At 36.7% G+C, this 22193-nt stretch overlaps 1 protein-coding gene across 1 annotated transcript in view; it reads left to right on the top strand.

The window, feature by feature from the left end:
• Positions 1-22193, top strand: part of FBXO15 (F-box protein 15) — a 644716-nt gene that overhangs the window by 483383 nt on the left and 139140 nt on the right. Inside the window, exon 6 of the mRNA XM_053714867.1 lies at positions 3820-3944. Coding sequence (XP_053570842.1) covers positions 3820-3944 — 125 coding nt within the window. The remainder of the gene's footprint in view (positions 1-3819; positions 3945-22193) is intronic.

Consider the following 22193-nt stretch of genomic DNA (forward strand, 5'->3'; position numbering starts at 1 on the left):
AAGACAAGGTGTCAGTTAGAACACCATCAAATGGCACTTGGAAACTAGAAGAAACTTTGACAGGAAGTGGTCTAGAATACCCAAAGCCACAACAGATCAGAAGATACATTTCTGAGAGTCAAGAACTTTTGTGATAGCTCACAGGATAACAGCTACAAGTACTGCTTAACACTAGTCGAAGTAAGCAAGTCTCACTTTTAACTTGAAGAGAAGACCTTGAGCTGCAGCTTTGGCAGGAAGAAAGCCATTGCTATGATGTCAAAGCAAGAAAAAAAAGGTTTCCCTGGGCCATGAAGCATCATCAATGAACTACTGAAGACTGGAAAAAGGTCTTTAAACAAAATCAGAAATCTTAAATTTATCAAACAAGGTTTTTTTGTTACATATAACGATTTCATTATTTCTTTTTTTATCTCCAATTGTTTGTTTGTTGTATGCTTTAATTTCAAAGTTTGCAACATTAAACTTCATAATTTGAACTAAAATACAGAAAAATGGATGTGATTTAAAACTTTGGACTGGTAGTGTGTGCATGTATATACTGTATGTAAACATGTATGTGTGTCTGAGAACCCGGAAACGTCATGGATTAACTTTGCGTCTTTGCTTGTTAAAACCAGTGAGTGCTGTATATTTATTATGCATATTAAGATGTTTCAGCACCCTGGTGCTTTGTTTCTGTTTTGTTATAGTATGCTTTCTTCATCTGTCTGTCTGCCTATCTATCTATCTATATATTTATATACAGTTGTGCTCATAAGTTTACATACCCTGGCAGAATTTAGGAATTCTTGGCCATTTTTCAGAGAATATGAATGACAACACAAAAACTTTTCTTTCACTCATGGTTAGTTTTTGGCTGAAGCCATTTATTATCAATCAACTGTGTTTATGCTTTTTAAATCATAATGACAACAGAAACTACCCAAATTACCCTGATCAAAAGTTTACATACCCTGGTGATTTTGGCCTGATAACATGCACACAAGTTGACACAAAGGGGTTTGAATGGCTAATAAAGGTAACCATCCTCACCTGTGATCTGTTTTCTTGTAATTAGCGTGTGTGTATAAAAGGTCAATGAGTTTCTGGACTCCTGACAGACCCTTGCATCTTTCATCCAGTGCTGCACTGATGATTCTGGATTCTGATTCATGAGGAAAGCAAAAGAATTGTCAAAGGATCTGCGGGAAAAGGTAGTTGAACTGTATGAAACAGGAAAGGGATATAAAAAGATATCCAAGGAATTGATAATGCAAATCAGCAATGTTCAAACTCTAATAAAGAAGTGGAAGATAAGGGGTTCTGTTGAAACCAAACCGCGGTCAGGTAGACCAACTAAAATTTCAGCCACAACTGCCAGGAAAATTGTTCGGGATGCAAAGCAAACCCACAAATAACTTCAGGTGAAATACAGGATATGTGGTGTGGCTGTTTCAAGATGCACAATAAGGAGGCACTTGAAGAAAGATGGGCTGCATGGTCGAGTCGCCAGAAGTAAGCCATTACTACGAAAATGCCACAAAGTATCCAGCTTACAATGCGCCAAACAGCACAGAGACAAGCCTCAAACCTTCTGGCACAAAGTAATTTGGAGTGATGAGACCAAAACTGAGCTTTTTGGCCACAACCATAAACGCTACATTTGGAGAGGAGTCAACAAGGCCTATGATGAAAGGTACACCATTCCTACTGTGAAACACGGAAGTGGATCGCTGATGTTTTGGGGATGTGTGAGCTACAAAGGCACAGGAAATTTGGTCAGAATTGATGGCAAGATGAATGCAGTATGTTATCCAACAGAATGCCTCATTTTCCACTTCTTGATTAGAGTTTGAACACTGCTGATTTGCATTCTCAATTCCTTGTATCTTTTTATATCCCTTTCCTGTTTTATACAGTTCAACTACCTTTTTTCCGCAGATCCTTTGACAATTCTTTTTCTTTCCCCATGACTCACATTCCAGAAACGTCAGTGCAGCACTGGATGAAAGATGCAAGGGTCTGTCAGGAGTCCAGAAACTCATTGACCTTTTATACACACACACTAATTACAAGAAAACAGATCACAGGTGAGGATGGTTACCTTTATTAGCCATTCAAACCTCTTTGTGTCAACTTGTGTGCATGTTATCAGGCGAAAATCACTAGGGTATGTAAACTTTTGATCAGGGTCATTTGGGTAGTTTCTGTTGTCGTTATGATTTTAAAAAGAGTAAACACAGTTGATTGATAATAAATGGCTTAAGCCAAACACTAACCACGAGTGAAAGAAAAGTTGTTGTGTTATCATTCATATTCTCTGAAAAATGGCCAAGAAATCATAAATTCTGCCAGGGTATGTAAACTTATGAGCACAACTGTATATATATATATATCTAGAGATAGATAGATAACAATAAATATAGATATCTCTGTCATAGGCACATGCTCACAGACCAAAAGGACATAGCTGTGGGGGTTGTCCTATTCAGCCAATACATTTCTTTCTTATGGACAAATTAATTTTATTTATATTTTTAGCATGTTTAAATATTACTCTTTTATATACATGATAAAGTTAATTAGGTTTAATGTCACTGGCAACATCACATTGAATGATGAGGAAAAAAACATCATTAAATTGGTTGAGATTTGTGCATAGACATAAGACTTTCCAGAATTTGCAAGTATGCCAAGGATCAGATATTGCAAAACAGCTATCAAATGGTCAGGCTTTGTAAGGAAATGTTTTTCTACTGACAACATTCTATTTTGCCTTTTTTTCACAATAATGTAGAAATAGTGTGACATATTTTTATTTGTAAAATGCAATTTTCCTGTGGCTTGATTTAAACCTTGGGTCACCATGAGTTAAGCAGTATGTGAAACAGAACAAGATGTTGTTTAAATAACTATCTATTGGGAAAATGATGTTGAATTTGATATTAATTAAGTGTTAATACCAGATGGCCAGAGCTCTAATGCAGCTCTGGTAATTTGGCGAAAGTCCATTAAGTAAATCAAAGGACATAATTAAATATAACAACTCAGCGGTCTATACTGTTCAGACTTTTGAGGCAGTAATGCTTGTTATTTAGCTAGAGAACGTAACATAAATGAATCTTATTTTAATGTGATATTAAACAGTATTTTAGAATAATATTTGATATCAAACAATTTAATACAGAGAGTACTATACAATCTGTTTTATAATGTTTAACAGTGTTTTAGAGTTTTAAATAAGTATTTTGGTAATGATGTATAACATTAGGCCATTTCTAAACATTTTGTTATTTTTATTTATAAGTTATAATTTTTATTTATAATACATTTTATTTATTTTAATGTATGTTATTCATTAATTAATCAAATTATAGTGCTTTTTTTGTTTGGTCATGTAATCTGTAAAAAAAAATTCTGAGGCATAATTGATTTTAGGATTATGTTGGTGAAGGCTTATTCTTTATGGTCACTTACTGCTCTTCACACTGCATTCATTATCAGTTGTTAATACAAAACTGAGAATCATACAATCATTTTATGTATTTAGAAGAAGCATTTGTGATTGAAATAAGTGTGATTCATTTAGGGTCTTATTATTGATTCAGGCCCAGATTACAAGTGGAACGCTGTTGATAGAGCAGGGTGCTAAAAATAATGCAAATCCGATATTACAATTCCATGGTAAAAAAGAATGACCAGAGAATGTACACCTTCAAAAACAGAATAACTAAAAACCATTGCACTAAATCAAAGATTATAAATATAAATTACTCCACACTCGTTAATACTAATGCTATATTTTTATTTTCATTAATAATACTTTATGTGTTTCAGAATACATTAAGAATGGTTCTCTTCGACTCAGCGTTATAGGTATAAAGAATAGCAAACAGCATGCTCCTCTTGCTGGAAAAGTTGGTTTGTTGTGGAGGACAGATACATTTGAATGCTATATGAAGGTTAGTGCATACAATGTTTACAATTAGACGTGTTTGGGTGTCTAATTTATCTTCTTATATTGTGCTTTATTGCCTTTATATTCATATATTCTTCATTTTTATGCAGGTGCTTAATTAGTATTTCCTTAACCTGGCATATGTTTATGGTACACTGGCGTTCAAAAGTTTTGGGTCTGTTAGGTCTGAGATCGCCAGGGGGAACCACTTCATAATCTTCATAATAATAATCAGTATGTTACACTTATCGCTGGAATAGAGAATTTCACATTCAAGGCCTTGGAGAGCAAGAATCAGACATGCGCACACAATGAAGTCTAAGTCTGCTCTAATTTATTCTTAGCAGGGCTGGGTAATATATTACATTACATACATGTAACGACACAGAGGGTCTTCATGCACACCCCCTATTACAAATTAGGTAATACAACTTAACAGACAGAAAATCCTTGGTATAAGACTGGAGACATTCATCCTTGAACAACAAGATAACATAGGAATGTAAAAATGCGCTTAGCTGCATGCTTACATTATTAACAAGATAAGGATGTTACTCCCCAAAGAACAAATGTCATATAACAAAAAAAACGACAGTTCAATATCAGTACAACAGTTCATTATTAGTTCATCATGGCTTCTTAGATACAAAATGGCAGCACTATGGTTATATATTCTTACATTCCACCATTTTATTCTAACAGAATAACATGCCATAAAATTATATTATAATTAAAACAGATAACAACTATATAAAAGGCACAGAAAATTAGTAAATCTCTTAATACAAATGTAAGCCTAATACTATGGTATAATATGAATCTGTGTGAGAATACTATATAGAAATCCATACACTTATTCCTATAATAGTCAATAGGGCACAATTTGTCACGGCATAATAGTACGGTCTCTCAAATACTTTCCATCTACCTCCCAGATTGCCCAAACTACTGATCTATCTTCTCCAAGACCCATCCAAACCCCCATCTACCTCCAAACAACACTGCATCTTTATTTCTCAACCTGCATAACTAGCACCCCCCAATATTACCGACAGTTTCTTGCTCTGTACACTTCACACAGTGAAGCATAACATGGGAACAGCATAAGCATCTCTGGGTGGCTGCTTATCACTTTAAGAACAGTCTTTGTCCTGTTAGAGCTCCACCTCCCTCAGACACTCTGCTTCAATACCATAGTCCATTTGCAGTAGGGGTACCTTGCACATAAGCAAGTGTCCATCTGCAGGTACATAATGGAAGTATGATGGTTTGTTAATGGGGTAGGCAAGGGAAATAGGTGGATCCCATAGCAACAGATACTTGAGTCAGAAGGAGTCTAAGAAGGAAACAAAACAGCACAAGATGAGCATGCACTCTGATGCAATCACAATTATACACAACATAACGTTTCTCTTTTCTAATCATCACAATGTCCTTTAATACCTTAATTTATCATATGTGATCTAAATCTAGGGAAAGATAAAAATATTGTGGGTATATATTACAAACTAAATACATTTATTGCATTTCTACAGAGAATAACTCACAGATACTCTATATAATTTAAATGATACCATAAACATGAGCACTAAGCAAGTAAAAACTACTAGACTTCAACATGAATCTATATAACTATGCTAGTTAACTTGTGCTAAGGCTTGCAAAAACAATGAAAAATAAAACAGTCAATAAAAACATTTTCTTTAATATTGATTTCTTCACACTTTCTCTTTGAACTACTAAAAATAACATAGTGTTACTTTATTCTGTAATGTTTAAAATTCTTCAACTATGATCTTAATAGAATCAGCTCTCTCCTCTGATATAGAAACTATTAATTTACTAATTATTTTATGCAACCTAAATTCTCTTGTGCTCCTGTATGAGGAAAGAATATAGTCACAACATTGTTAAAACTACAAAATCTCTTTAAAGGTAAACATATCTTTATGGTAAGATAATTCCCTTCACTATCAAACACAACTATACCACTCCCAAAACTCGTATTTCTCTTTATAATTGTTACAAATATCTAGCTGAGGCATGTCCGTAATCTTATGTTTTAAGTAGTTTGATTTATACACTAAGGAATGATTGCAATGGGCAATTCCTACAAAAAACTTCTTTATTCTCATACCTTTCTCCATTGTAAGACACATCAAGGTTTAAAGTTACACCCCTTTCTGGAAGATTACTTTGTTTATGTACATAAACTACAGTGTGTACTAATAAAAAATAAAGCATACTTTTCAGCAGACAAAGCTATATGTCTTCTTAGAATCAATATGATTCATAAAAATAACACAATTAAAAGAGACTACAAAACAAGCAATATAAGTAACTAAGTTAAAACAATACTCCCCTAATTTCACTGGGGATGCTCTGTAGTACCATAACAGGTACATAACTCCAACAATCAAGGCACAGTCAAGAGAAGGATAGTCTTTATGTTCTGAAGACACACATCATAGGAAACAGTTATAAGTTGCCCAGAGTCCAGTTCTGGGGTTTGGTACCAGCTTACAATGCAAAGAATGGGTCCAAAAATATTGTTCAGCAACTTTACTGCAGTATGGTGGTTTAACAAACTTGACAAAGTCTTTGTTTGTTTCTTCTTTTTTTCTTCACCTAGGCACCAGGCATTTCTTTATTTAAAAGTTTTTCTTGCATTCAATCTTTTGGAGAATGCTCTATGGAAATTTATCTGTACAGCTTAACCTAAGTATGGAAAACTAAAAAAAAAAGCATTTAGTTAGTGGGGGGGTTTTCTGGATACAGCTCCATGATCTCATCCTGCAAATACAGATATTTCTTCCTAATGACACGGTGAGTCCACAAATCATCTAATTACTATTGGTAATATCACTCCTGCCCAGCAGGAGGCGGCAAAGAGCGCCACAGCAAAGCTGTTAAATATCACTTCCCTTCCCTCCAACCCCAGTCATTCTCTTTGCCTACGTAGAAAATCACAGCAGAACCACTTGTAATATTCAAATTCTTCTCTTTTATTCCATAACACAAGGATAAAAAGGCATAGAAACAGAACGACGTTTTGGGTTATGCACCCTTATTCACGTCGTCCTGTTTCTATGCCTTTTTATCCTTGTGTTATGGAATAAAAGAGAAGAATTTGAATATTACAAGTGGTGCTGCTGTGATTTTCTACATTTGACATTATCTATTTGGTGTTTGGCAGTTTACACCTCACAGCTTTTGGGATATTGGTGCTGGATACACACTCTGTTTGGTTGCTATTCTCTTTGCCTATGTTAGAGCAAGGAAGTGGTAAAGTTAGGTGTTAGAAAGAAGATTCTTCAAGCAAGATTTTATTATTTTTTAAGCAGTGCAAGCTTGCTCTGCTTTGTCCTATGGTGTAGCCGTAGTCCATATCAGTCTCTTCAGTAGAGCAGTGGTGGCTTTCAAGCAATGGGAACTTGTGGGGTACAATCCTCACTGTGCCTCCCATATATGTATGATGCCCTACCCATGCAAGCCTGAGTAAGATTACTCAGTCTTTGTTTCTATCCACAGGTCCATGTGAGGGAACTGGCCTCTGAAACCTAGTGAGCTGCCGTGCTGCCTGGCAGAAGTCTTAAGGTAAGTGCTAACTTTAATTTTTCTGGGACACGCATACAGAGAAAATAGATAGCACTTTTACATACTTTGGGGGACAAGTTACATTCACCTATGATAGGGGAATGTTTATTAAGCAGATACGGTCCACACTACGGCTTGTTAGCTGAAATGTGTAAGCCAAAGTGCTGCACTCACTCTGTTTGCTCTTGAGCTTCCTACTATGTTTTAAGGATTTACGGAATGGAAGATAAACAAGGGGCGCCAACATAGTGTGAATCGTTCAAACAACAAATAAAAAAGTGATGTGCAAAAAACTACTCACAAGGAAAGTGGCACCTTAAATGAATAAGGTGCGATAAAGCAGGCTGACTTTCAAATTCCAGCAGTCAGTACGCTGGAGGTCTCACCCAGAGGACCTGTGGAATCCAGATAGGCGTCTAGAAAGTGGCACCCACGTTTTTAGGGCCAATGGCCGGACCAGGTGAGCTGCAAGCTGATAGGTGTTCTCCTGCTGCACTCACGCCGCCGAGACTTTTCTCCAAAACTGACAATGTCAGTGTATGAAAGGTTCCGTGGCAAATGTCCGAGCTGCAGCTGTACAGGAAGTATGTGTAAAGGATTTACAATAAAACTGGTTGTTTTTACATTGGATGGTGTGGACCGTATCTTCTTCAAGCTTACATGTTCCAGTCATCTACACCGCCATTCAGCAGTCCGCTTCACACACTGCTGCTTTGTGATCGCATTCTTCCTTCCTTCCCTGCACGAGTGACGTCATTGGAAGCGCCAATCTGTGGACCGCATATCGCCTGAGACGCTGAGAAAGGCAAAGGAGACCAGGGAGCAAGCAAGCTCTCACCGTATGAAAACGGGGTCCCATTAATTGCAGCACTGATTTTACTCCTGCAGACTTGCAAAGTCCTAGGTGAAGGGTAAGAGAGCACTATGTCAGTATATTTATAAGAATCTTAGTAGTGCTCTCCAAATAATGTCAGTCTATGGCAGGGTTATAATACAATATATTTAATAATTATCCTTTAAAATAAACCCTCAATCAATATGCATCTACTAGAAACCATAAAATTAATATAAATACCTGAATTATTTTTATTAGTAAATATCTATGAACACATTGAAATATATTTGTAATACCAGAATATGAGTCAATATTATATGCGTTTAAAAACTATTTAAAATATGCTATGCAGCGTTCATACAAGTTTATCTTATTCACAGTAGAAATTTCACCCAGTTAACAGAATGAGACTTAAGATCTTTAACTACTAACATCCAAACAATACAACTCTAACAGTGATTAGTAAACAATAGGGCAATATGTATATATATACTCAGCTATTTAGCTGCAATTGATTCTAATACAATTCTAATTAGGATACTAAAAATACATATATTCTTACTGTAAACCGTTACTTTAAAATGTCTATTTATTTAAACTGGAACAGATTCTTATTTACTTATAGTTAAAACCAATTCTAAGATGTGTGTATATATATATGTGTGTATATATATATATATATATATATGTATATATATATTTATATTATATTTTGCACAGATTAATTATTTAGCATGCAAGAGACAAACCTATACTTTATTTATAGGACTATGAATATAAGCAAAAATACAGTCTGCTCTCTTTAAATCTATTAAATACAAATTGACTATGTTCTTACCAATAACCTTTGTTTCAAATTTTAAAATTTAGAACAATTATACTTCACCAATTTGAACCAATTTGTAGGGGTCTTTAGGTCATCTCATTTGAAGGAAAGTTATTGCATAGATCAAGGGTAAGCTTCCAGCTCCTTGCTGAAGTGAAATGTGTTCCCAGGTATGGCAGCCAAAATCAAATCACCAGTATCCAGCAAGTCACAAAAAAAACTGTTGCCTTGTTTGCATTGCTAATCCTTTTATCTAATCATTGAGGACCTCTTTCGTTCACGCCCACTGTGCTTTTCCCTTCTCATTGGACAGCCCGGGAAACGCTCCCCATTGGCTCAGTACATATTGTCGCTATGGAAATGCATCTTTTAAACAGTTAAGTCCCTTAACTGTCATACTGGATTTTGGCCCTCGCGTGGCAGCAGACAACAACACAGCAATATATTTACTATCCAACATTTTACAGTATTTCCATATAATGATTATATTAAACAATACTATAACATTGCATCAATAAATTACAATATTAATTGTAGATGGGGTAGTATCATATCAATTTTCTGATTATTTTGATATGAAACATCATGTGCTTTTAGCATTATACTATATTAAAGCAAATTAATACTGCTAATTATTCTGAAATTAATGGCATTTATATATTTGTTATATATGTTTTCACACAAATACAGCATGTTCTACATCTCCAACAAATTCTGCATGCATGAATTTTGTCTATGGTCCGTCTGAAATAAAATAAGTGTTATTGATCATTTCTTTTTAGGTTCACAAATATTTGTTTTTTAAAATACAGAGGCTAAGACATTTTATACTTTCAACATATATTTATATATATATATATATATATATATATATATACATTCATTTCTATGCAGTATCTTGTATTTATCATCTTTGAAAATAAATAAATAAATACAGAGGTTATTATTCTGGCACAGTTAAACATTTTTGATTGACTAAAATAGTCACCTATCAAGCTTAGCAACTACTCATGTAATATTAGAAAATTAGACAATCTCCCAAATGTCTATATTCAATACATTCTGAGGCATACATTTAAATATGTAACGGCTAGATTTAGAGTTTGGCGTTATCCGTCAAAACCAGCGTTAGAGGCTCCTAACGCTGGTTTTGGGCTACCGCTAGTATTTAGAGTCAGTCAGGAAAGGGTCTAATGCTCACTTTGCAGCTGCGACTTTTCCATACCGCAGATCCCCTTACGTCAATTGCGTATCCTATCTTTTCAATGGGATCTTTCTAACGCCGGTATTTAGAGTCGTGTCTGCAGTGAGCGTTAGAAATCTAACGACAAAACTCCAGCCGCAGAAAAAAGTCAGTAGTTAAGAGCTTTCTGGGCTAACGCCGGTTTATAAAGCTCTTAACTACTGTGCTCTAAAGTACACTAACACCCATAAACTACCTATGTACCCCTAAACCGAGGCCCCCCCACATCGCCGCCACTCTATTAAAAAAATGTAACCCCTAATCTGCCAACCGCACACCGCCGCCAGCTACGTTATCCCTATGTACCCCTAATCTGCTGCCCCTATTACCACCGCCGACACCTACATAATATTTATTAACCCCTAATCTGCCGCCCCCGCTATCACCTGCATATTTTTTTTAACCCCTAATCTGCCGCTCCATACACCGCCGCAACCTACATTATACCTATGTTCCCCTAATCTGCTGCCCCTAACACAGCCGACCCCTATATTATATTTATTAACCCCTAATCTGCCGCCCCCAACGTCGCCTCCACCTACCTACAATTATTAACCCCTAATCTGCCGACCGGACCACACCGCTACTATATTAAATGTATTAACCCTTAAAGCTAAGTCTAACCCTAACACCCCCCTAAGTTAAATATAATTTTTATCTAACAAAATAAATTAACTCTTATTAAATAAATTATTCCTATTTAAAGCTAAATACTTACCTGTAAAATAAACCCTAATATAGCTACAATATAAATTATAATTATATTGTAGCTATTTTAGGATTAATATTTATTTTACAGGCAACTTTGTAATTATTTTAACCAGGTACAATAGCTATTAAATAGTTAATAACTATTTAATAGTTACCTAGTTAAAATAATTACAAAATTACCTGTAAAATAAATCCTAACCTAAGTTACAATTAAACCTAACACTACACTATCAATAAATAAATTAAATAAACTACCTACAATTATCTACAATTAAACCTAACACTACACTATCAATAAATTAATTAAATAAAATACCTACAAATAAATACAATTAAATAAACTAACTAAAGTACAAAAAATAAAAAAGAACTAAGTTACAAAAAATAAAAAAATATTTACAAACATTAGAAAAATATTACAACAATTTTAAACTAATTAAACCTACTCTAAGCCCCCTTATAAAATAACAAAGACCGCCAAAATAAAAAAATGCCCTATCCTATTCTAAAATTAAAATAGAAAAGCTCTTTTACCTTACCAGCCCTGAAAAGGGCCCTTTGCGGGGCATGCCCCAAAGAATTCAGCTCTTTTGCATGTAAAAAAAAACCATACAATACCCCCCCAACATTACAACCCACCACCCACATACCCCTAATCTAACCCAAACCCCCCCCTTAAATAAACCTAACACTAAGCCCCTGAAGCTCTCCCTACCTTGTCTTCACCACGCCGGGTTCACCGATCGATCCAGAAGAGCCTCCGATGTCTTGATCCAAGCCCAAGCGGGGGGCTGAAGATTTCCATGATCCGGCTGAAGTCTTCATCCAAGCGGGAGCTGAAGAGGTCCATGATCCGACTGAAGTCTTCTATCAAGCAGCATCTTCAATCTTCTTTCTTCCGGATCCATGTAGTTCATCCCGCCGACGCGGAACATCCATCTTCACCGACGACTTCCCGACGAATGACAGTTCCTTTAAGTGACGTCATCCAAGATGGCGTCCCTTCAATTCCGATTGGCTGATAGAATCCTATCAGCCAATCGGAATTAAGGTAGGAAAATTATGATTGGCTGATGGAATCAGCCAATCAGATTCAAGTTCAATCCGATTGGCTGATCCGATCAGCCAATCAGATTGAGCTCGCATTCTATTGGCTGTTCCGATCAGCCAATAGAATGCAAGCTCAATCTTATTGGCTGATCGGATCAGCCAATCGGATTGAACTTGAATCTGATTGGCTGATTCCATCAGCCAATCAGAATTTTCCTACCTTAATTCCGATTGGCTGATAGAATCCTATCAGCCAATCGGAATTCGAGGGACGCCATCTTGGATGACGTCCCTTAAAGGAACCGTCATTCGTCGGGAAGTCGTCGGTGAAGATGGATGTTTTGCGTCGGCGGGATGAACTACATGGATCTGGAAGAAAGAAGATTGAAGATGCCGCTTGATAGAAGACTTCACTCGGATCATGGACCTCTTCAGCCCCCCGCTTGGGCTTGGATCAAGACATCGGAGCCTGGACGGATCGCTGATACCCGGTGTGGTGAAGATAAGGTAGAGACATCTTCAGGGGCTTAGTGTTAGGTTTATTTAAGGGGGGTTTGGGTTAGATTAGGGGTATGTGGGTGGTGGGTTGTAATGTTGGGGGGGTATTGTATGTTTTTTTTTTTACAGGCAAAAGAGCTGAATTCTTTGGGGCATGCCCCGCAAAGGGCCCTTTTCAGGGCTGGTAAGGTAAAAGAGCTTTTCTATTTTAATTTTAGAATAGGGTAGGGCATTTTTTTATTTTGGGGGTCTTTGTTATTTTATTAGGGGGCTTAGAGTAGTTGTAATTAGTTTAAAATTGTTGTAATATTTTTCTAATGTTTGTAAATATTTTTTTATGTTTTGTAACTTAGTTCTTTTTTATTTTTTGTACTTTAGTTAGTTTATTTCATTGTATTTATTTGTAGGTATTGTATTTAATTAATTTATTGATAGTGTAGTGTTAGGTTTAATTGTAGATAATTGTAGGTAGTTTATTTAATTTATTTATTGATAGTGTAGTGTTAGGTTTAATTGTAACTTAGGTTAAGATTTATTTTACAGGTAATTTTGTAATTATTTTAACTAGGTAGCTATTAAATAGTTATTAACTATTTAATAGCTATTGTACCTGGTTAAAATAAATACAAAGTTGCCTGTAAAATAAATATTAATCCTAAAATAGCTACAATATAATTATAATTTATATTGTAGCTATATTAGGATTTATTTTACAGGTAAGTATTTAGCTTTAAATAGGAATAATTTATTTAGTTAGATTTAAATTATATTTAACTTAGGGGGGTGTTAGTGTTAGGGTTAGACTTAGCTTTAGGGGTTAGCACATTTATTAGAGGTGCGGTCCGGTCGGCAGATTAGGGGTTAATTATTGTAGGTAGGTGGCGGCGGCAGATTAGGGGTTAATAAATATAATATAGGGGTCGGCGGTATTAGGGGCAGCAGATTAGGGGTACATAGGGATAATGTAGGTTGCGGCGGTGTACGGAGCGGCAGATTAGGGGTTAATAATAATATGCAGGGGTCAGCGATAGCGGGGGCGGCAGAATAGGGGTTAATAAGTGTAAGGTTAGGGGTGTTTAGACTCGGGGTACATGTTAGAGTGTTAGGTGCAGACATAGGAAGTGTTTCCCCATAGGAAACAATGGGGCTGCGTTAGGAGCTGAACGCTGCTTTTTTGCAGGTGTTAGTTTTTTTTTCAGCTCAAACAGCCGCATTGTTTCCTATGGGGGAATCGTGCACGAGCACGTTTTTGAAGCTGGCCGCGTCTGTAATCACCGCTGGTATCGAGAGTTGCAGTGGCGATAAATTATGCTCTACGCTCCCTTTTTGGAGCCTAACGCACTGAAAACGCAGCCATTCTGTGAACTCTAAATACCAGCGGTATTTAAAAGGTGCGGGGGAAAAAAGCATGCGCTAGCTACGCGGGTCGTTACTGACAAAACTCTAAATCTAGCCGTTAATTTGCTGTATTTTTAGTAAATTTCAAAGTTACACTATAGCATATGTTTTTGCTGGCCAAGTTTTCATTGCCCCACTTACACAGGTATGGGGTCAATTTGCATGTGAAATGTAAATGGTTACTTTCTCACAAAATATCTCACCTAGATCAGACTACAAGGCAACGTTGTGATTTTATCACATATTTCCAGGTAGTGGCCACATATGGTCTCTTGGAAAGGCTATTAAAGTTAAAGAAACCAAATGTTTTTTTGTCCTTACTTGTGTGTTTAGAATAACTTTGCATACTAAGTGGGGGGGAGAGCTGAACATGAGTGAAGTCAATTTTTCTGAATGAATCATTTGCTACTGACTAGCCAAATATATGATTAATATAAATATAAATATATATATATATATATATATATATATCTTTACTTATACCTTGACAACTATATGTGCCAACCCGTTTGGCAATATTTGGCTTTGCAAATAAATGACTGTTATTGGAAGAGAATTGGCTTATGTGTATCCAGCAGAGAGCTATTTGATTTCTGTTTTCTATTTCTAATTCTCACCTTTCTATCACTTTTTACGAATGTTTATTAAGGTCAGCAGAGCAGGTACTGGGGACAAGGAGAATCTTGCTCCGTCATGGTGATGTATTTTTTACTTTACTCCTGCTGTGATAATAAATTTAGCCGATCAGGAGTTTCATGTGGTTACGCCCACGATGGGCGGAGTTAGATACGGCGGCAGTTCCTATTGCACGCCTTTTTTTCTGGCCCTGTGTCTCTTCCTGTGTTCCAGATTGGAAATCAGCTGCGTCACAGATTCAGCAGTGTTGCGGTTACGGACCGTAATTATTAAAAAGATTTGAGTCTGGATCAGCCACAAAGTAGTATACTTCATTAGTAGGCAGGCAGGTAAGCACCTCAGCAAGGCTAAGCTGAGGTGTAGAGTTGTCTGGAGTGTTATTTTGGGGGCCATTTTGTATTTTACATAACAGAAAAATAAAGCAGTTATTTTTAGATTTAAAATTTAAAGAAAGAGTAACGATTTTTTTTTGGGGGGGGACATTTTCTGAATAAAAATATCAGTTTTGTCTGTTTAATGGTGAATAAAGATGGACCAAGAAACCCTGCAAGATGTTACATGTTCTTTTTGTTTTGATGCTAATGTAGAACCACCAATCCCTTTCTGTTCCTCGTGTATTGAAAGAACTTTACATTACAGGAATAGACTTTTTTTCTGAGCCAACATTGTCTAAGGCAGATACTGTTCAGGAGTCTTCTGACAATGTTCAAGATATGGCGCAGTTTTCTCCTCAAGCGTCCCAAAATTTAGCGTCCATACAGCCAGTGCCCTGCGCTTCCTATATTACTCCACCTGGAGTTACCTTGCAAGACATCGCTTCCCTAATGTCATCAGCGGTATCTGCTTTTCCCATTCTACAGGGAAAGCGCAAGAGGAAATGTAAAAAATCAGTGAGTAAGGTTGCTGACACAGTAGTGGCTATTCCGAATGTTCCTTCCCAGAAACCTAAAGAGGAAGATACTTCGGTAGCATCTGAGGGTGAAATCTCTGTGGTACCCCTACAGCTTGCACCACCTATCAACCATTGTGCTGTACCATTTGGACTGCAGGTGAAATCTCAGACTCAGACAGTGTAATACCTTTAGCTGATACTGAAGTTGTTTTATTCAGGTTTAAGCTCGAACACCTACGTTTGTTACTTAAGGAGGTTTTAGCTACCCTGGACGACTCCGACGCTACTGTCGTAGTCAATCCTAAGAAGTCTAATAAACTAAACAAGTATTTTGACGTGCCTTCCATGGTGGAGGTATTTGCCGTACCAGATAGGGCTACAGAGATTATTGCTAAGGAATGGGAGAGACTGGATATCCCTTTTTCTCCATCCCCTAGATTTAAAAAGATGTTTCCTATAGCAGACTCTATCAAGGAGTCTTGGCAGACGGTACCCAAGTTTGAAGGGGCAATTTCCACGCTAGCCAAGAGAACAACTATTCCCATAGAGGATAGTTGTTCGTTTAAGGACCCTATGGATAAGAAGTTAGAGGGTTTACTCAAGAAAATGTATGTAAACCAGGGTTTACAATGGCAAACTGCGGTTTGTATTGCTACTGTCACTAGTGCGGCAGCATACTGGTTTGATGCATTGTCCTATTCTATTTGGACAGATACTCCCCTCGAAGAAATCCATTATAGGATAAAGGCCCTGAAGTTGCCCAACTCCTTTATCACAGATGCTTCCCTACAGGTTATTAAACTGGGAGCTTAGATTTCTGGTTTTGCCGTACTGGCGATTTCCTTACAAGGGAAAGACCTTGTTTGGGCCGGGTTTGACGGAAATAATTTCTGACATTAGGGCCATTTCTCAGGATAAGAGGAATAAACAAAAGGGACGCCAGAGTAATTTTAGTTCCTTTTGAAATTTCAAGGGAAAGCCTTCCTCTCCCTCTTCCAAGCAGGAGCAGTCCAAGCCTTCCTGGAGAGCCCAACCAGTCATGGAACAAGGGAAAACAATCCAAAAAGCCTGCTATTGAATCAAAAACAGCATGAAGGGCCTGCCCCCGATCCGGGACCAGATCTTGTGGGGGGCAGACTTTCTTTCGTTCAGGCTTGGGTTTGAGATGTTCAGGATCCCTGGGCGGTGGACATCGTGTCCCAGGGATACAAACTAGAGTTCAAGACTTTTCCTCCCAGGGGCAGGTTTCTGCTTTCAAGATTATCTGTAGACCTGTTAAAAAGAGAGGCGTTCTTACACTGTATTCGGGACCTCTCCAACCTAGGTGTGATAGTTCCTGTCCCAATGCAGGAACGGGGTCTGGGGTTCTTCTCCAAACTGTTCGTGGTTCCCAAAAAAGAGGGAACTGTCAGTATATTTATGAAAATCTTAGTAGTGCTCTCCAAATAATATATCAGCTTATGGCAGGGTTATACACAATACAAATAATAATTATCCTTAAAAATAGAAACCCTTAATCAATATGCATCTACTAGAAACCATACAATTAATATAAATATCTGAATTCTTTTATTTAGTTAATATCCATGAACATTTTTTAAATATATTTGTAATAAAAGGAATATGAAATAATATTATATGCGCTTGAAAACGATTTAAGATATGCTATCCTTCTTATAAAACCCAGAAAAATATACCTTCACAATTCAGCCTTATTTACATATATATACAGCCTTATTTACATATATATATATATTCTGCTATTTAACTGTAATTTATCCTAATACAATATTAATTTACAATATCAGAACTTGCACAGATGAGTTACTTAGCCAATCAGATACAGATTTAAACAATATACAATATACACTTCTGAATTATTATTATATATTTGCATAGATAAACAATTTAAGATTGGGATTAGTTTAACAATACATAGGCTATAAAATGCTAACTTGAAATATTTCCTCTGCTACATAAAGCTATAGTAAATGTTTACTTTAAATGCTTGCATACAAATAGGCAGGCTAAGAGCTATTCAAGGTTATGCAATACAATTTGAAAGCCCAATTTGTTCTTTCCAATCTTCCAATTGTAGTTTTACTGTAGTGGATATGCATATAACTTATCTTACCAAAAACCTTGTATACATTACCAAATAAACAGCAATCCAGTTTTCAATGTTTCTCAACAGATCCAATTTCACCTCAGAAATTCAAAATTGGGGATAATGCATATGGAGTCCAATAGTAGGTGTGTGCTTTAATAATAACCACAGTAGTTATTCCTTCAGAATTAGCCAGCAACCTTCCTTATCAGTCTCTATGCTGGGGGTTAAATAATCTGATTTCCCCCCTCCTCTTTTTTGATTATTATCAGTCATTGGTGAGTATTGGAAACGCCCATGGAAACCTTGTCTCGGATTGGCCCTCGTGCTTGTCCCGGCCGATTGGTTTATCTGGGAATGTGTTGCCAAGGAGATGCATCCCTGCAACAACCAATCATCTCATGGCTGCAATTCTCGCATCATAACACTGGGTGGCAGCATTACAGACAGACAGCACAAATAATGCAACATGACAATACATACAAATTCATTACCAACATTTTTAGACAGTGAAAAATTTCTTTAAAATATGTAATAACTGCCATAATTCCTTGTATTAATCTCTCACAATATTCATTTTATATGGGACAGGATCACGTCACCTCTCTGATCATTTTGATATGAAACATCATGTTTTATTATTAACATTGTATTATATTAAAGCAATTTAACACTGCTAATTTTTCCAGATTGGTAGTATTTAAAACTCCTGATATATTGCATTCATTCAGATATAGTATGTTACATTTCTGTGTATTTCTTCCTGAATACATGAATCCTGTCTATGTAGATCTGAAATAAAAAATAAATGTTAATAATCACTTCTCTTCAGGTCCATAAACACCTATTCATGTTCTTAAACACACAGAGGCTAAGATATTCCTGCTTTCAAAATATGCATGTATATATACAATACACATATACACACATATAGATATATATACATACACATCCACTTCTATGCAGTATCTTGTATTTATTTTCCTAGTATATTTTATTTGAAATCTAAATACAGTTGTTGGAAACATGTAAGTCATGTGTTTTCTCTGTGTTATCTTAACCCAGACGCTATGTTTAATATCTTGTATATTCCAGTGCTAGTAGCTACACAGCATGAGCCACTCAACAAATCTGTGCTAATTATCAGTCCCTTTTGAAGAATGCTTTCATCTTTCACATCTCTTCAGACGCATCGGCATCTCCATTGGAGGAAGCCCATATATGGGCATGTATCCTGAATTAGATATCAGAATGCTGTCTTTTAACATTGGTTCCCAGGCAATCACACAGATGGTTTCTGAAACTGTGTTAATTTTCAGTTCCTTGTGTTTATACAATTGCATAATTTAGCATATTGAGTGTGGGAGATCTCTTAGAAACAATCCTTTGTTCTACAAACAATGTGTACATCCACAGACTTATTAAATAAAGACAAATATACTTCTATATATTATTTAATTTTTCAAATACCTTGACATAAATCCCCCTTTCAAATTCAAAAATATGTAGGACACATGTATTTGAATTGGATCAAAGTTAGTGGTATTTGGTGGAAGATGTTGACCGTACACATCATAGACAGTCTTCTAAGTAGATAGTCTGTCAATTTTGAGCCTTCATGTTTATCAGCTAGGCATCTTTAAACTACAGTAGGTCTTTTGGGGATATGACATTTCATTTTCCCTCTATTACTTGTAGTTGGGATCTTGGATGACATGCTCGCAATTGATTGATATGGACCCATTTATCTATGAAACTTTCATTTTTGGGGATCCGTATTTTATAGGCCACTGGAGATATTTTGTCAGTAATGACAAAAGGACCTTTCCATGAGGGTAGAAATTTCTTCTCCCTAACCTGATCTCTTCCAAAGTTATAAAGATAAACTTTATCATTTATTTCATATTCCTTTTTGGATGTTTTGAGATCATAATAGGTTTTAGTGGCAGTTGCGGCTCTTTCTAAATTCCTTTTAGCAAATGCAAAGGCATATTGCAGGTGCTTTCTTAGGTTCTCCACATATTTATGTGTATTGGCAGCGTTTATCAAGTTTTGGTCTGATGTACGGTACAGCAGATGCTGAGGTAGAACCATTCTTCTACCAGTCATCAGTTCAAAAGGTAACATCTTGGTAGCACTACTTGGAGTTACTCTTAATGCCATTAAGACTAGAGGTAGTTTTACATCCCAGTCTTTACCCGTTTCACTCACAAACTTTTTGAGGATTTTAACAATGGACTGGTTGTAACGCTCTACACCACCACTGGAGGCAGCTCTATAAGCAATATGGAGCTTTCTTTTAACCCCTAGTATTTTCCACATTTTGGTCATCACTTCGCTAGTGAAGTGGGTTCCCCGATCTGATTCGATTCTTTGGGGCAAACCAAATCTGGAAAACACATGGTTGATGAGCAATGCTGCACATGTTTCAGCACTATTGTTAGGTGCACTAATGCACTCTATCCATTTAGTGAACAGGCATGTCACTGTTAACATGTATTTGTTACCTCTTGATGACCTTGTTACTGGACCAATAAAATCAATCTGAATATCTGACCATGGCATTACCATCCCACTTTTCTGCAATGGCACTCTATGCGTTGGTGCAGTGGGTTGGAATTGTGGGCAGATTAAACACCCTTGACAGTAGGTTTGAACATCTTTCAACATGTGTGGCCAAAAAGCGTAATCACATAGTATTTCATGCGTGAGTTTGACACCACGATGACCAGATGTGGGAGCATCATGGGCATGTTGAAGCATTAGACCTCTGAAATTGGTGGGTACTACCCACTGCTGGATGCCAGTTTTGGAGGTTCTAATTAATAAACCATCCTGTAACTTGAATTGTGATCTAGATTTTATTAAGATTCTAAGATCTTCTTTGCCAATACAATCATCTTTTGAGATGGGATTGCCTTCAGGATCTTCTATGTGTTTATAGAAGATGCCTACAATGGGGTCTTCTTTTTGACTAGTGATCAGGTCCTCACTAGGAGAATCCTGACTCCATTGTACCAGGTTAGGCTCACTCTGTTATTTTGCCTGGTTTCTGGTAATGGCTTCTACCTGAATTGCACCCATTAAGTGGTCAATATTAAGGAGTTCTCCAGTTATGGCTCCTTGTTTGGCTAATGAATCCGCAAGGTCATTGCCTTCCTTATCCTGACCTAGAACTCTGGAATGACCCTTGGTCTTTTTCCAGTGTATGGTTAAATCGTTGGATACCACCAGATTATCAATCTCGCAGAACAACTTGCCATGCTTGACTGGTTTGTTATTGCTTTTCTGCATGCCATTTATTTTCCAAGTTTGCAGGTATTCAACAAAACTGTTACGCACATAATTTGAGTCAGTTATGATCACAAATTCATGAATACCATGTTCAATAACCATTTCAATGGTTTTGAAAACAGCAGTTCTGCAACTTGACTGGATCTTGGTCCAATGTTGAAACCTATAGATATATTTGGGAATCCATTTGCCCCAGTTATACCAATGCCAGCGACTAATCTGCGCTCATTATCAATAATGGAATGGTAAGAACAACCATCAACATACACCCAAGGTAATGTTTGACAATGGTCCTCATTGTACATTTTATATGGGGAAAGCAATTGTTCCTCCAGAAAATCATCTTCTGATAATTCTTCCCCAGGATCTCTAGCAGTACAGTCGTGGAGCTCAGCAAGCCCTTGTGCGACTGGATTCTTTTTATTCTGCTTGTAGCGAATTTCTAATGGCCAGCCTTGCAAGGAAAGAGTCCACGCTGTTATGCGGCTATTTGACAAATTCCCATCTCTTATTCTTTCACCGGCTGGTGGGCCGTTTCTACAATAATTTTTTCGCCCTGTATATAGCTGCGAAAATTTTGTAGAGCCCATACAGTAGATAAGAGGGCTTTTTCGCAATCTCTAAATTTTATATCTACTGGGGATAGATTTTTGCTCGCATAAGCAATGGCTTTGTTCAAATTATCATGCTTTTGGTATAAAACAGCACTCATGCTTACATCTGTGTAACTTGTTTCTAAGAAGAAAGGTTTACCTCCCACAGGGTACGCTAAGCAAGGTGCTTGGGTGAGTTTTCTCTTCAGATCTCTGATGGCTGTCTCTTGAGACTCACTCCAGTGCCATTTCACATCTTTCTTTAGAAGAAGTAGTAGTGGTTTAGCTAATTCCACATAATTATCAATGAATTTGCGAGAATAATTTGTCATACCCAGGAATGATCTCAATTCCTTTAAGTTAGTTGGGTTTTTAGAATTCACTATAGCTTCCACCTTTTTCTTCTGGGGATTTAATCCTTCAGAGGTAACTTCATGTCCCAAGAAGTTTACACGAGTGCGGCACCATTAAGCTTTTTGTAGGGATAATTTGACACCTGCTTTTTTTTTAAGTTGGCTGAGCACGTGTTTAAGCTCTGCGACGTGTTTTTCAAAGTCTGTGCTTTTGATTAAA

This window comes from Bombina bombina, chromosome 5 (assembly GCF_027579735.1).
Source record: "Bombina bombina isolate aBomBom1 chromosome 5, aBomBom1.pri, whole genome shotgun sequence".
Taxonomy (NCBI): domain Eukaryota; kingdom Metazoa; phylum Chordata; class Amphibia; order Anura; family Bombinatoridae; genus Bombina; species Bombina bombina.